At 48.0% G+C, this 16,942-nt stretch overlaps 1 protein-coding gene across 3 annotated transcripts in view; it reads left to right on the top strand.

The window, feature by feature from the left end:
• SKA3 (spindle and kinetochore associated complex subunit 3) overlaps positions 1-16,942 on the top strand; it is a 574,705-nt gene that overhangs the window by 61,442 nt on the left and 496,321 nt on the right. For all 3 annotated transcript variants that reach the window (XM_078657087.1, XM_078657088.1, XM_078657086.1), the window contains exon 2: positions 1,541-1,661. In XM_078657087.1, the coding sequence (XP_078513213.1) occupies positions 1,553-1,661 (109 nt within the window). In that variant the 5' untranslated portion in view covers positions 1,541-1,552. The remainder of the gene's footprint in view (positions 1-1,540; positions 1,662-16,942) is intronic.

Genomic DNA, 16,942 nt, shown 5'->3' with positions numbered 1-16,942 from the left:
TCCATGGCAACCAACCGAAACTGGTGGCATAGCCTCCGAGTATGTAAAACTCGATCCAAGTGAAGCCACAAGCCCCAATAGAGCATAAATAGTATGAAAACAGGTAACATGCAAGTATAGATGGAAATAAATGACTTAACTTGAGGAGGATTTATTGTGACATTGGCTTATATACTATGCATGACTTCAGTGATTGGTGGAGAGAGTGGACTACTGGGGTTCATGGGAAATGAAGTTTTTAATTTTTATAATGTTTTGACTGGCTGCTGTATTTTCTCTAGTAAAGAAACAGAAGCATAATCTGAAGCCTCCTTTCCTGACATATAATTTTGTTTACACTGAAACAGTCACTGGTGTTTAATTTAATTTTCTAAGGTCCCAGAATAATCGAGGGATTTCATCTGCTTGCGAACCTGTGGAAATATTGGTTTAGCTTAGCCATGCTGGATAGCATTGAACAGCATCACCTGGAAACTCATTGCGAGTTTAACCTGATTGCAGCTCATCCAGATTGGAGAAGGCTGCTTGAGGCTTCTAAGAGTGTCAAAGTGATGCTTTGTTGCATTATTTCCAGTCCTCTGTGGTAAATGGTAAGCGTATGTTTTTCCCAGGTACACCAAAACATTGCACAATAAGAGTCCTCCACTAGCTTTAGACCACTTTTGAAACATTATGTAAAAGGGCTGAGGTCTATGGCTGAGCTGGCCATGGCCTACAAAGAGAACTTCCCTCTGGGAGCCTTACTGAGGGGAAAAGTTTCAGGAACCCTCAGTCCACCCCACGCAGCAAGTGTCCATGCAGGCGCATCAGACCATTTTGTTGTATGCAGATGTGGAATTTGCAGCTGCAGACTAACGCAGTCCAGGACTGGATATTTATATGGCCTAACGGCTAGAGTGCTCGAATTCGAAGCTGGGGAACCGGATTCGAGTCTCCACATGGATGCTCCACATCCTGTGATTCTGGGCAAATCACTTAATCTCCCTGTGTCTAACAAAATAAATGTGTCTGTCTGTAACGCAACTGGTGCTCATGTAAAGCTTTCTGATAACTTCGGGTCGAGTTCGCGCTATATAAAACTCCCAAAATAAATAAATTTTAAAAATGTGTTTCATTTAGAAAACGAATGTGGTTCCAGCCAGTACAGCTGGGATCGTTTGCAGTCATATTTTGTTTGGCCTTGTTTACCTTTAAAATAAAAACCTAAAAAAGTATTAGGAGGATGTGGATAGAGGTAGCGCAATTCCCTAGGACATTTCTACAGGTGGGTAGGCAGGTATTCTGTCTTTGCTGGCCGCACTTTGGGTCTTGTTTTGAAACATTTTTATGGTGCTTTTAGGACAGAGCCCAGACTTAGGACGATGGTTTGGGTTGGAATACCAAAATTCCCTTTTAATTGTCCTCAGATGCATGAATTATTAACGATTCCAACAGTTTTGAAAGCAAAAGGATTTTGTTGTTGCTAAAGCTCCTTTCTGCATTACAAAATTAGCTGTTAAAGTATACTGTTTGATCATTTTGTTTGGGTTTATTTGACCAGAAAACATATAACATGGCCGAGACTGTGACAGAAACCTTCTTTGGAAAGCTAAGACATTTAGCCACAACCCTTGAAAAAGAGACCAAACAGTTGGAACGTGAATTTAACCAAGAAGACTCAGGTGAGTGGTTTGATATTTATGTGTACATGGAGAACACCAATTCAGTTCTTCATGGTCACAAATTCCAGTTAACATTTAAGCTTCTTTGATATGTCGGACATCCCCCCACCTGTCCGGAGCGGAATTCTCTAACCTTACTTTGGAGGGTAAGTTTACTGTTGTAGCGTATACGTGTTGGGCATAAATAATTCTACATCAAGTATATTCTCCCCAGAATAACCTCAGCTACCACATTGGTCTCATTATGTCCGCCGATGGATCTTGTTCTGTGCTGAAATGGACTAGACTATTAAGGGGATGAACTTTTATCATATGAGAACGTGGAATAAGATTATAGTTAGTATTTATTCATTATCAAACAGATGTTGCCTAAGCAGTATCTATTAATCTAGTACCTTTGAAAGAGATAAAATGGCCACACCAATGAATGACACAGAATCAGCAGAATAATCAACCTAGGCTTAGTATATTTGTTGCATTTAAATATTTTTTCATGCCAACTTAAAATAAGACTATTAGAGATTTTAATAAGCATTAAAAAAGCTGTATGAATCAAAATGTGAAAAATGTTCTTCCTCAGCTGAGGGAGAGTAGGTTTTAAGAAAGGAGTCCTTAAAAGCAATATGACGCTCATACAAACTCTATAAAGTTCAGGAATTGGCAATTGACCAGTTCCAGTTCAGGAGCAGGATCGTCTGCCCCTTTCTGCACTGCAGCGGAAATTCCATAGCCATTGTCGGAAACCTTCCAGACAGAAAGTTTCCTCCTATGCAAGCATACCAGCAGGCATAAAACGCAGTAATAAGTCTCAATTCATGTTAGTTTCTGGAATCCAATTTGTCAGTCTCTGTACCACAAGGTGGGTTGAGAAGGTGGACAAGATGGGGGTCGTTCCTTTTCACAATTGGATATTTATACTCCATCGATTTATGGTCACCCCCATTGACATCACCAAATTTGATAGACCAGTTTGTCCCATTTGTCAGTTGTGATAGCATGAGATGATGTAGTAGGTAAAAGTATACATATTCAGAAGAGGAAGTAATCCATTACTTTGCATTTTCCATAAGACCACTGTCTTTAATCATCGTGATTGGTTATGTCATCTAGGAAATAGGCAAGTCCATGATCTCATCCTTTGTCAGTCCTTTCATAAGCAGGTACTCTAGGAAGTAACTATGTTGTTGCAAATCCATTCAAGTAAGCCACAAACGTGAAAGGAATCGTTGACTGTTAAACCAAAAGTGGAAACTTTACAAAATGTTCTCATAGGCTTTTAGACTATTCAGTTCATTAGTTCATGCTAAGAAGGAAAAGTTTAGGCCTTTATGAAACGCAGCCTGCACACGCAAAAGTTTGTGCTAAAATATGAATTCATATTATCGAAATACAATCCATTAGTTCTTCATTTAGGTCTATTGATAATTGCATCTATATTATGTAAGTATGAAATTCCCATATAAAAAATGTATAACACATTATAGTCAAATCACATGCTAATCTTTCAATACCCTTCTCCTGTTACAGGCTTTTTGCACCGTTCAGTATTCGGAAGCATAGCTAAAGTAAACTTTTCTTCTCAATGTCAGTGCTCACATTACACATTCTAATGTTAATTTCCATTTTTTTAACACCTAAAACAACTTTATTCATACACGTATAAGAAATTTCTATGTTATCGTTTTGTATGTGGAGAAGTGTGGCTCACTGGTTAGAGGAGGCAGACCCTGAAGCAGAGGTCAGACCCGGGACCAGGGTTCAATTCCCGACGCGGCAGGGTCTTGAGCCCAAATATCCACGGACTCGATAATTCTCGTTTCGGTGCCTACTCGAATCATGGGTTCACACTCTGCAGCTCTGGGCATTAGCCTGCTTAATCTCCACTACGGCCCCCCCGCGGCGGGATGCCTGGCTTTCACCTTGGGGGAAGCCAGGACGGGTTCCCAAGGCAAGCGCCGAGATGCCTACGGGTAATCGAGCGCTATATAAGAACGCATAATAATAATAATAATAATAATGTCATATTCATCTATGAGCAAAGGAAACATATACCGATAACTTTATTAAACTTCTCATTAGTTCATCTGTGGCTAAGTGTCATCACAAATCTACGTCTAACATTCTGCATGCTTTTACGATGCAGTATCTAAATCAAACGTCTTACTGTGCATGTTCTTTTTTTGATAATTAATTTGATTGATTTTACAAAGAAGTGAGAAAAATGAAGGCAAAGAGTACAGCATTGTAGGCAGCATCATAACAGGTGGATTTCGGCACACAGTACAGGTACAGCTAATTACATTATTGTGTCTCTCCCTCCAGAGAGCATAACGAACTAGACCCACAGACACAAGGGTGGCGCTCAGTCTAGCATTCCCAGCTACTTGCCCCAGATTCTTCGGTGTTAAGCAGGGCAACCTCTGGCTTTGTATAACGAGAGTTCCTGTGTGGCACACCAGTCTATTCCACGGTGCCATTTAACTAGAGTGGGCAGGTGGGATTCTTTCACGCAGCCGCGATGTCGCGCTTGCCTACCGCCAAAGCGGTTCCCAGGAATGCCTTGTCTACCCTGGATCATCCAACCCATCCGTGATGCCAAGTAATATGTGTAGGGGGTTGTGCGGAACTTCCCATCCTAATACCTCCGTGAGCTCCATTTCTAAGGTAAACCAGTAGGGGGTAATGTGCGGGCATGTCCCTAATATATAAAAGAAATCTGCAGGGTCTGAACCACACCTCAGGTTTGGAATAAGGCCTGCTCTGTGTAGGCGACTGGGGATGAGATCGGAGGTGTGCAGGTACTAGAGCTGGATCAGGCGCAGCTTGGCCGGAACAGTGATAGTTTTAAGTGCCATCAGTGCATCCCACCAGTCCTCGTCCTCCCAAGGACCGAACCACGCCACCCACCTAAGTTTCAACTGGTCAAGCGATGTGGTACCGTTGTTTGTTAAGGAACGATATATGCGTGAGACTCCGCCTCTCCGGAGGTTACCCATCATGACCTGGGCCTCAAGGGGACTGTATTCTGGCAGTGAAGTGCCGGATTTTATGTGTGTCTAAGGCATGACAGAATTGCAAATATCCGTAGAACTGGGAGGGATGAAGTGCATATCTATGTTGCTACTCAACAAAGGAACAAATATGGTCACTGCCATGTCTCCAAGTTGCGAGATGCCAATGAGGTCCCAGCTTCTGAAGCCAGGTAGGCCCTTGGCCTCCCTCACGTTACAGAGAAAAGGGTTATACCCAAAATAGTCGCTGGGACCTGGGTGCAATAGCAGTACCGGAGGGAGGGGTCCCCGAACACTGTGTTATAGTCAAACAAAAAATACTTTTACTATGAATTAAGAACATATGCAATCAAAATTTGTAAGGAAACGTTGTTTTATCACAAGGCATCCAAAATGTATTTATACACAAAAGAAAACGCATTTTAAAGACATCAGAAATTAGTGCCCCAGAGTGAAGAATGGGAAGGGTGTCAGTGGAAGGAGTTGTGTAAGGTAGAGGGTAGTGACATAGTGAAGGCCAAACAACCTTAATAAACAAATATATACACCGGGCTTTATAAAAGCAAGCCCAATACATGAAACATGAATGTTTTTAGAGTTCAAATCAGGTGTACCATGCTTCTAGAAATACAGTAATTGTCACATTTAGGATAGAAGTTGGTAAGTGGACAGGTTGTCGACATTTCGACCCCACGATACCGTAGGCAGTAGTGGGGCCTTACAGGTGGGGTCTTCCTCAGGACAGGGGTGGGGCCAGGTTCCTAAAAAATGTTAAAGGGAAAGGAGTTAGGGCTAGTCATGAAGGATCCCAATTAAAAAGCAGTGGAATTTAGCGAAAATAAGGTGGAAAAGGAGAGTGGATAACCGTGAATCACGCATTAAACACGGAACATGTAGCAAGGAAAACTTCAATGCAGACTTCAAGGTATGGCATCAATGTGAATGTCTAAAGAAAACAGAACCGGCGTTAAAAAACAACACAGACTGCTACAGAAAAATGCATCGTATTTCATACACAGAGAGGAAAACGAAGTTAAACTTACAGGGATGTGCTGAAGAGTCAACGTCCTCGATACAATCATTTAAAAAAAAGCCGCCATCGGGCGGTCGGCAGGTTGCAATTCTGTGAAGATGGGGGGAGAGGGAAATGGAATGAGCCTACACTTCTCGGGATTTGGAAAACTAAGGTATGGTGGTATGCGCGTCGGGCAGGGGGCCGCGCACTGGGAACAGGGAAAAGGCAAATACCTGTGGGCTGTAGACAATCCAGCGTCCCACACAGGGATCGAGTCCTGAATGGCAAGAAGGGAAAGAGTTCGGCAGTGCCATTATATGCTGTTCACAACGTGACGCCCACGCGTGCACGTTGTCTCGCATGATGCGTGGCCCAAAAAGCAGGGAAAGACTCAGTGTGCCGAGTCAAGGTCTCAGTAACAATTGAAAAATTGGCAGTGGTTGATCCAGGATGTAGTAAAGCCGCGCTTACCTGTCTCACAGGACGGTATAAGGGCTCGTGAACAGTAGATGAGAATATAAGAATGATCAAAATGAATAAACAGATAGTGATGGAAAACGCCATGGTGATTAAATAATGTGAAGTAGTGCAAGTTTATCAGCGCATACCTGTCTCGCAGGATGGTATAGGCACATGAAAACCAATGTTGTCATGATGCAGTCTAATATTTACAAAAGTACATAATTATATCCTCACTACAAATCCCGATGGGTCACAGTCAGGAGGAAATACATATTAAACATGGCTAGACCGATAGTACTTACCTATCACACACGATGGTAAAAGTACTATGTAGTCTAAACCTGGCACAGTGAACTGAAAAATTATTATACTATTCTCAAGTGTGGCTCACTGATGGCAAAAGGACAGATCAGTCGCCCTCTGGCATGGGAGGGAGGGTTCTCATCAATGGGTAAAGTAGGAAAGGAAGGAGAATCGTAATGATGGGAGGGGCCAGCTAGGCGATGTTATGGTTTATGGACACACTATAGCTAGTTGTGCAAAACTACTGTCATTCTCATTAAGGCCATTGTTTATGGAATCAAAGAAACCCATCCATTTGGACACACGGATGTCCAGTATATGTCCGATGTTGCCACCCCATGGTCCCATGGTGGCCTTCTCAAGGACAGTCCATTTGAAATTGTCCGGTGGATGTCTTGCACGTTTAAAATGTTTAACTAAAGGAGCGCCTGCCACTTCGCAGCGAATGCGGCTGCAATGTTGTAACATCCTAGCTGTGACTTTCTGCTGGGTTTGCCCTACGTATATCAAGTCGCAAGGACACACAATCGCATAAATGACGTTGCTTGTGTTGCAATTTGTGTACATTTTGAGTGCCGCCTTGTGTTGTTTATGGTTGAATTCCTTGGTCTGAATCGTGTTAGGACAGGCCTTGCATTGTCCGCATCTATGGTGGCCAATGACCGGTGGTAGATTCCACAAAGATAGGATGGTTGCCGGCCCTGGTGGTTCCAGAAAGGAGCGAATGATATGGTCCTTGATGCTTTTGGCCTTTTTGTACGATTGCATAGGTGGTGCGTCTTGTGCAAGATCGTCTGATATGAGCCTCCAGTGCTTATTAATGACTTTTTTTATGGCGCTACTCTGGGTGGAAAATGTTGTGACACAGATCAATCTCTGTTCCTGCATGTTATACCGTTGTTTGGGCTGGAGTAGAGTTTCTCGGGCGCTGAACCAGGCACTCTTCCTGGCCTTTTTGACCAGTCTCTTTGGGTAGCCACGTTCCAGAAGGCGGTCCGAAAGATCCTCTGATTGCTCCATGTAGTGTTGTTTTAAAGAGCAGTTCCTACGGACACGTAAGAACTGACCGTATGGCAAGATGTCCCTAAGGCCTCTAGGGTGGTGACTGTTATACTGGAGTAATAAAATGCGCTAGGCAGGTTTCCGGTACAATGTTGTTTGAAGTTCTTCTCCGTCTGTGTATATGGTCAAATCAAGAAAATCTATACTCCTGGTATCTGAAATGTAATGTAAATTTGATATCAGAAGACCTCATGTTGAGCCACGTGTGGAAAGATGCCAATTGGGAGCTGTCCCTATTCCATATCAACAGAATATAGTCTATGTAGCGCATCCAAAGGCCCACGTTGTCATGAAAAGGATTCAGGTTGTTGAAGATGAATTAATTTTCAAAGGCTGACATAAAAATAATCGCCAGATCCGGGGCAAAAGTAGCCCCCACCGCCACTCCTTTAGTTTGTAGGTAGAAGCTGTTTGAAAAATAAAAAAGTTCTTTATCATGGCAATCCTCAGGAGGGCAATGATAAAGTTGGTTGGTACAGCGACAGGTGCACTCCTCTGATCTAGAATTCTGAAAGCAACCTCGAGGACAATTTCCTGGGGAATACTGATGTAAAGCGATTTGAGTGTATTGTAGAGGCCAAGAAGACTGCACGGGTCACTGTAGAGAGGTCCCTGGGGATGGGGGATCCATATAACATAGCTTGGTACATACAAGTTACGTTTGACCACTGCGCCTTTACCAGGCCGGGTCACCCCCTCGCCTCCCACGCCTGCCGCTGCCTGACTACTGCCTGCTGCTAGGACGACCCAGCCGCCGCTGGGCCGCCCGGATCTCCCCCTGCCTCCCACGCTTGACCAGGGACAGACCCTCCGCCGCCGCCGGACGCCCAGAGGTTCCCGCCGCTGCCCCCCTGCGGCCCCGCCCACCACCAGCCTATTGGCCGCCCCGCTCCCGCCACCCAGCTGACCCGCCCACCCGGCTCCTACTTAAGGGGTCCTGCAGGGTCAGCCAGGGAGTGACCACTGCGCCTTTACCAGGCCGGGTCACCCCCTCGCCTCCCACGCCTGCCGCTGCCTGACTACTGCCTGCTGCTAGGACGACCCAGCCGCCGCTGGGCCGCCCGGATCTCCCCCTGCCTCCCACGCTTGACCAGGGACAGACCCGCCGCCGCCGCCGGACGCCCAGAGGTTCCCGCCGCTGCCCCCCTGCGGCCCCGCCCACCACCAGCCTATTGGCCGCCCCGATCCCGCCACCCAGCTGACCCGCCCACCCGGCTCCTACTTAAGGGGTCCTGCAGGGTCAGCCAGGGAGTGACCACTGCGCCTTTACCAGGCCGGGTCACCCCCTCGCCTCCCACGCCTGCCGCTGCCTGACTACTGCCTGCTGCTAGGACGACCCAGCCGCCGCTGGGCCGCCCGGATCTCCCCCTGCCTCCCACGCTTGACCAGGGACAGACCCGCCGCCGGACGCCCAGAGGTTCCCGCCGCTGCCCCCCTGCGGCCCCGCCCACCACCAGCCTATTGGCCGCCCCGCTCCCGCCACCCAGCTGACCCGCCCACCCGGCTCCTACTTATGACGCCCCCAGAGCGACCGCGCAGCGGACGCGCGCAGCGGGAGCACCGATTGAGCGCCGAAGGTGCGCCAAAGGTAAGCCCGTCTACGCCCGTCCGCGCCTGGACCGCGCCCAGCGCCGGGACCCCTGGCCCCCGCAGACCCCAGCCCACCCGCCGGACGTACGACGCCGCCACCCTCAACGCACTCAACGCCGGCCGAACTCCTGGATGCTACCGAGCCACCCCGAGACGCACCCACGGACCCTTCATCTGCCAGTCCTGCAAGTTCTCCTGCATCCGGACCTGCACTGCACCAGCGCCCACCAAGCAGAACACCAGCAGCAACCACCTGAAGTGCATCCTGCTCAACACCCGCTCCGTCCACAGACACGCCGTCAAGCTCTGGAACCTGCTCGACACCACAGACCCAGACGTCGCCTTCCTCACGGAAACCTGGATGAACGCCTCCTCAGCGCCCGACATCGCCATCGCCATCCCGGACGGCTACAAGATCATCCGGAGAGACCGCGTCAACCAGACAGGAGGAGGCATCGCCATCATCCACAGGAACACCATCCGCATCACGACCAACACCGACGACACCATCGCACCCGCCGAACACCTGCACTTCCAGATCCACGTCAACCCCAAGACCACCCTCAGAGGCACCCTCATCTACAGACCCCCGGGACCACGTACACAATTCAGCGAGGACATCGCCGACTTCATCAGCCCGCTCGCCCTCCCCTCAGCCGACTACATCCTCCTCGGGGACCTCAACTTCCACCTGGAGAACAACGACGACCGCAACACCACCACCCTGCTGGAAAACCTCGCAAACCTGGGACTCAAGCAGCTGGTGACCACCCCCACCCACTACGCCGGACACACTCTCGACCCCGTCTTCTCCTCCAGCAAGGACATCGCCTTCAGCCACACCACGGGACTCCAATGGACGGACCACAGCTGCGTCCACTTCAGCTTCAGAAGGACCACGCTCCACCATCACCAGCAACAGGCTCCCCGCAGAAGCTGGAACAAGATCACGGCAGACCAGCTCACTACGTCCTTGAGCAAGAACCCTCCCACCAGCACAACGAACCCCAGTCAAGCAGCCACCAACCTCACGAAATGGATCAGCGACTGCGCAGACGAACTCGCCCCGCTGAAGACCCCGCCGAGCAGACCCGGCAGCAAGAAAGCCCCATGGTTTAACGACGAACTCAAGAGCTCCAAGAAGAACTGCAGAGCCCTCGAGAAAACCTGGCGCACAGACCCAACACCAGACAACATGACTGCCCTCAAGCTCGCCACCCGAAAACACCACCAGCTGATCCGCGCCACCAAGAAAACCGCATTCAAGGAACGACTGGACAACAACGCACACAACAGCAAGGAACTCTTCAACATCGTGAAAGAGCTCTCCAACCCCAACGCTGGAAACAACGACATCACCCCTTCGCAAGACCTCTGCAACTCCCTCGCCTCCTACTTCCACAACAAGATCGCGGACATACACAACAGCTTCAGCACTCAACCAACGCACGCCACGACCGAACCACCGCCCCCCACCACCACCCTCCGCGCCTGGACCCCGATCAGCACCGAAGACACCATCCGCACGATGAACTCCATCCACTCCGGATCTCCGACAGACCCCTGCCCTCACCACGTCTTCAACAAGGCCGACGCTGTCATCGCACCCCACCTGCGGGACATCATCAACACCTCCTTCGACATCGCCACCTTCCCGGAGAGCTGGAAGCACGCCGAACTCAGCGCTCTACTCAAGAAACCATCAGCAGACCCCACCGACCTCAAGAACTACCGCCCCATCTCGCTGCTCCCGTTTCCGGCCAAAGTCATCGAGAAGACCGTCAACAAGCAACTGGCCGCCTTCCTCGAGACGAACGGATCCCTCGACCTCTCGCAGTCTGGCTTCCGGGCCAACCACAGCACCGAGACCGCCCTGATCGCAGCCACAGACGACATCCGAGCCCTGCTCGACAACGGAGAAACAGCGGCCCTCATCCTCCTGGACCTCTCCGCGGCCTTCGACACTGTCTGCCACCGCACCCTAGTGCAGCGCCTCAGCAACGTCGGAATCCAGGAGAAGGCACTGGAGTGGATCACCTCCTTCCTCACCGGAAGGACACAGAGAGTCCGCCTCCCCCCGTTCAGATCCGAGGCCACCGAAGTCATCTGCGGCGTTCCTCAAGGCTCCTCGCTCAGCCCAACTCTCTTCAACGTCTACATGAGCCCCCTCGCAGCCATCGCACGCCAGCACAACCTGAACATCATCTCCTACGCCGACGACACCCAGCTGATCCTCTCCCTCACTAACGACCCCGCCACCGCCAGAGCCAACCTGCACGAAGGGATGACAGAAGTAGCCAAATGGATGTCGAACAGCCGCCTGAAACTGAACTCAGACAAGACGGAAGTCCTCATTCTGGGATCCTCACCCTCCGCCTGGGACGACTCCTGGTGGCCCCCCGCCCTGGGCAGTGCACCCAAACCAACTGACCACGCACGCAACCTGGGCTTCATCCTGGACTCCTCCCTCTCCATGACCAGACAAGTCAACGCCGTCTCCTCGTCGTGCTTCCACATCCTGCGAATGCTACGCAAGATCTTCCGATGGATCCCCACCGAGACCAGGAAGACGGTCACCCAGGCCCTCGTTACCAGCCGTCTGGACTACGGCAACTCCCTCTACGCTGGAACCACCGCCAAACTCCAGAAGAGACTCCAGCGGATCCAGAACACCTCAGCACGACTCATCCTGGACATCCCCCGCCGAAGCCACATCTCCGGACACCTGAGAGACCTGCACTGGCTCCCAGTCAACAAGAGAATCACCTTCCGGCTCCTCACCCACGCACACAAAGCCCTACACAACCAAGGACCAGGATACCTCAACAGCCGCCTCAACTTCTACGCTCCCACGCGCCAGCTTCGATCGACCAGCCACGCCCTCGCCGCCGTCCCCCGCATCCGAAGAGCCACCACAGGAGGAAGGTCCTTCTCCTACCTGGCCGCCAAGACTTGGAACTCCCTGCCGACCCACCTCCGCCTGACCCAGGACCACCTCGCCTTCAGGAAGCAGCTCAAGACCTGGCTATTCGAGCAGTAGCGGACCCCCCCCCCCCAGCGCCTTGAGACCCTCCGGGTGATTAGTGCGCTATACAAATGCTCTGATTGATTGATTGATTGATAGGATACGATGGGATCCCTGCGGACTCTATTTAACTAAAGCATTTTATGCTATACAGACCGCTTTAAATGATAAGTGCTGGACTCTCACCATTGCTGTTTCTCTCCTCCAACATCTTCCATCTCGCTTCCTTGTCCCTTCTTAAGCCTTTTGACTGTTGTGCCCATTGAAAGCACTAAGCAAGACCTTCTTTATCTTAAACCGATATTAGCTCTCTGGCAGACTGGGAAACTTCTTTGCACTGGTGAGTTCTATACAGAATAGTGATGCCGAGACTTTATAAATCATCCTTCTGTTGGCTCGGCTATAACCGTGTTACCAAGTTTCCAAATATATTCGCTTTTTCTCCTCTCTCTACTCTCACCACAGGTTAAACCATGCTTATGTATGTTGCAATTCTTTCCACATATCCACTTAAGTTTCTGCACCAGTGGCAAATTACTGAGGTCAGACAGGCCTATTGGCAACCAGGAAACGTACAGTGTAAAAAACTGTCCTATTGTCACCCTAGAAAGGGGTTTTTCTCTAGCCTCAGCTGCATGCATTGAAGAGAGGCTGAGTGGTGGCAGACTGCGATATTTGTGACCTTGCCTTATTCCACTTCTGTGTTATTCTGCTGTTCGGTGTTATCATTTGCACCCTTATCCGGAGGTTACATGAATCTGCCACAATTAGTGACCCATTCCAACTGGTAACTGATTTTCCAAAGGCTGATTTGTATGTTCTTTCTTTGTTTTAGTCTTTTTTCCACCTGGCTCAGACACCATATGGTGACGATAAGCTGCTGAATTAATTGATGCAGCCCACTCATTGCTCAAGACACATTTCAAATTTCATTTTTGTCTACAACACCTTGAGTTGACTGAAACACATCTTTAGTGCAGCCAGCCAAAGTAACAGAGAGCTCCCTTACAGTCCAGACCAGACCAGACCAGACCAGAGTCTGACAGACACACGTAACTGACATCTCACCTGAAGTCACCTGTTCCAACCCAATAACTGGATCCATTCGTCCACTTGATGAGCCGCTGCATGGAAACCAAGAACAGCAATGTCCTTGTCATCCCTAAAGATATAATCCATTCTAGTAGCATAGCCGTTTTTCGGTTACATTATTTTGACCTGCCATCACTTTTACTTCATTACTGCGACACCTACCGTTAGTCAACTGTTATCACTGAGGCATATCGTTACTTCCCACCTGGATCTTGAGCTGTAAGGTAAATAAAAAGCTTAAAATTGCTGATAAGTTGAGGGATGATTGTATTGGCTAAGGCGTCCTCAACCAGTATACATCATGTACTTCCCTTGATCATAAGTTATTTATCTTGGTCGTAGACCCAGTTTGCTGTTAGCAAATTTCATAGTAGGGGTATGGACACCAGTGAGTGGGAGTCAATCTGGTGTGCCCAGGGGTCAGGTGTTTAGGAAAGGGAAGCAGCACACGAGGGAGAGAGCTAGAAAACACATGAGTTGTTGGAACAAAGTGGGGAGAAAGATTGAGCCTGTCTTACAAGACATTATTACTTGTTGATGTCAGAGTGTGTGTGCATGTGTATTGTCGTTTTGAGGTGCATGTATAATCTCATGATTTGTTGTACTTTTATGCAGTTTGTTTAGATTTTTTTTTAAAGGCCTAGTTAAGAGCAGTACTGTACTGTACCTCTGACCTAAATGCCATCTGAGGAGTTACCTTGGTTTCATATTAATTATTATTATTATTAAATTAAATTTATATGGCGCACAGCTACCCGGATGTTTCCCGGCGCACAGGACATAATGCAGGCAAAACGGACAAGCTTGTTACTGGTTGAAAAACCAGGTCTTGAGGCCTTTGCGAAAGCTTTTGTGGCAAGTTTCTTGGGAAGGTAGAGAATTCCACAACATTGGGCCAGGTACGAGAAGGAGTGTCCACCCATGGACTGTAAAGTAAGCTTGGGATGCAGAGCGAAGTAGACGGGACGGAAGATATGTCTGAGCTAGGGAGCATAAGTAGTGGGGTGGGGTGCAGTGCCCAGCTTAATCTTATACATATTGCATAAGGTTTACATTTCATCCGTTGCTCAATCCTGAGCCAATGGAGATCACGCAAAGTGCCTGTGATGGAGGAGGTTTTCGGTACCTGGCAAAGTAGCCTGGCCGCAGAGTTCTGCACCACCTGCAGTTTGTGTACTAACTCCCTGTTTGCTCCTAGATAAAGGACGTTGCCATAATCAAGCCTAGACATGATTAGGGCCTGGATGACTGTTCTCTGTGAAGATTCAGGCATCATCCATAATATCTTGCAGAGCCATTTGAGAATAGTGAAGCAAATAGAAATGGTCTTCCCTACTTGTTGTTTCATCGTCAGCTGATCATCAATCACTATGCCCAAATTACGTACAGTTTGTACTGGTTTAGGAAGTTCACCCATTTCAGGCGGCCAGTGGTGCGGGCCCCAGAGATCTTTATCCCTCCCCAGGATCAAAACCTCTGTCTTTCCTCCGTTTAGCTTTAACCAGTTCGTATGCATCTAGTTAGCGATTTTATACAGCCCTAGCTGAAGGGAAGAAACACTGGATTTGTCCTTTATTTATTTATTTATAAAGTTGTATACAGCGTAAACTTGATCCCGAAGGATATCAGACCTTGGTGGATAGTGAAAAGAGAAGCTGGGTGTCATCTGCGTAAGAGAAGATTGACAACCCAGCCTCTTCCGCGATGCAAGCTAAAGAGCTGACGTAAAGATTTAATAGCATGGGGATAAGTATCGATCCATGAGGCGCTCCAGGATTAGATGCATAGGTCTTAAACAAGCTGATGGAGAAAAGACCTGAAAATTCCTGTTGGTGAGGAAGTTTTTGATCCACTCAAAAGCTGGTCCCACGATTCCCATAGACTGGAGTGCTTTTAGAAGGTTTATTTCTATATGCCTATTTTATTGTGAGTAGTAAATTATACCCTATATTCTCTGTCAAACTGAAATATTGAGTCTATGGACAGACTTGTACCACATTGCAGACTTTCAGCATACATCAGGATCACTTTGGAGCAGGACAAAAAGTATCTATGGCTTTCTGCTTCTTCGATCTTTCGCTTTGTTGTAAAAGCTGAAATTGTCTAGATAATCATGGAAATTGAAATTCCGCACACGCTAACCTCTGGAAAGCTCTTGTTGTCACTGCAGTATTTGTTTATCAACAAAGATAAAAAACGCAAAACAAAGCAAGCGTTGGCAGAGCCAATAGGTCTCACTTTGGGACCTATTGGCTTTTCCAATGCTGTGCAACATCAGTAAAAAGCAAAATGTTTTTTGTCAATGTGTAGCATTGGCAAAAAAAGAACAATGATGTGGCTTTTGTTGACGGCTGCATCATTCCCTAGGCGCGCACACACACACCTGGATGATGATTTATGCATGTGTGATGAGGTGCGCATGCATATCGCCAAGCATGTGCACGCCTACTGAATGGCTCAAAGGCATTGTTTATTTACTGGACCCACTCAAAGGGTTGAGTAAGTGGTTCGATTCAATTTGGCAAAAAGCGAACGTTCTGTAACAGACTCCATGCGAGCTTAATCATGACAGCAGGGAAGTGTTGCTTCTGGAATCAAGTCTATGCGACAAACCAGTATCCCTACGAGTAGGTAGTTGTGTATCCTTTTTTGTCAGAGACGTCTTGAAAGTCCTAGTATTCTACGGCAAGCAGGGTCAGAGGTTCTGGTTTAGGGGCTACACAAGTCAATACTGATTGACATTTCTGAGTGTTATATAGCAATAAGTTTGATAGTAACGGGATCCCATGGTAACACGATTAAGGGACCAGTCAATAGCAGGATTGCGCAGCTGAAGCCAAGGGATTCCTAAAATAGCACCAAAGGTATGTGTGTCAATGAGATCAAAGGGCAAGGTTTCAGTATGTCCTTTCTCACATACTAAGAACAGGGGAGTTATTTGGTATACAATCATCCCAGAAGAGAGCTCGGAGCCATCTATGGCTTCAACAGTCTCTGGTTCACTTTTTCTAACCCATGGGATATGAAAGGAACTGGCCAAGACGACATCTAAAGCGTTTCCTGTGGCCTCAGAATCTAAGAGCATGGTTAAAGCCTGCCTGTGTTAGGGTGCAATGACTAGGGTAACTGGTATTATTAAATGTCGTGGAACCTTATGTTAGGTATTTGCAAGATAAACGGGGGTCAGTTCAAAAACCACACCTGACTAAGTGACCTCCCTATGTCAGTTGGGCACTCTAACCTTTTTAACTCTGTCAGAAGTCAAGGTGCTAGCCTTCTGAATTTCTTTCGGTTTGGCAGAGCATTCTCATGCAAAATGTCCCGCTTTACTGCGATACAAACATTTTAAATTTCTTTCTATGTTCTTATTTTCCTCAGTGGTCAGAGGACCGCGCAACCCCCAATCTGCATGGGTTCTGTATTGTGCTTTTTTTAGACTGTCTCTTTCTACTTAGACCGCACAGCTAGCAGTAAGGGGTTCCTCTCAGGGGAGTTCTATTAAACTGTGGTCAAGCCTGACAACTAAGTCAAGGTACTTTGAACAAACTGCGGGTGAATCTACAATATGCGCTAGGGAATCCTTAAAGTCATCCTGTAACCATCTGTAAAAGAGGGAAGTCCTATTTTCCTCTGGCCACTGGGTTTCCGTAGGCAGGTCACAGAAGGCAGTAATGTACGTAAGGAGGTCCTTACTGCCCCGGCGGAGTTTTAGCAACTCATT

The sequence above is a fragment of the Lissotriton helveticus genome, chromosome 8 (assembly GCF_964261635.1).
Source record: "Lissotriton helveticus chromosome 8, aLisHel1.1, whole genome shotgun sequence".
NCBI classification, from domain to species: domain Eukaryota; kingdom Metazoa; phylum Chordata; class Amphibia; order Caudata; family Salamandridae; genus Lissotriton; species Lissotriton helveticus.
The sequence above is the reverse complement of the archived record's forward strand: the minus strand, read 5'-3'. Positions and strand labels throughout refer to the sequence as shown.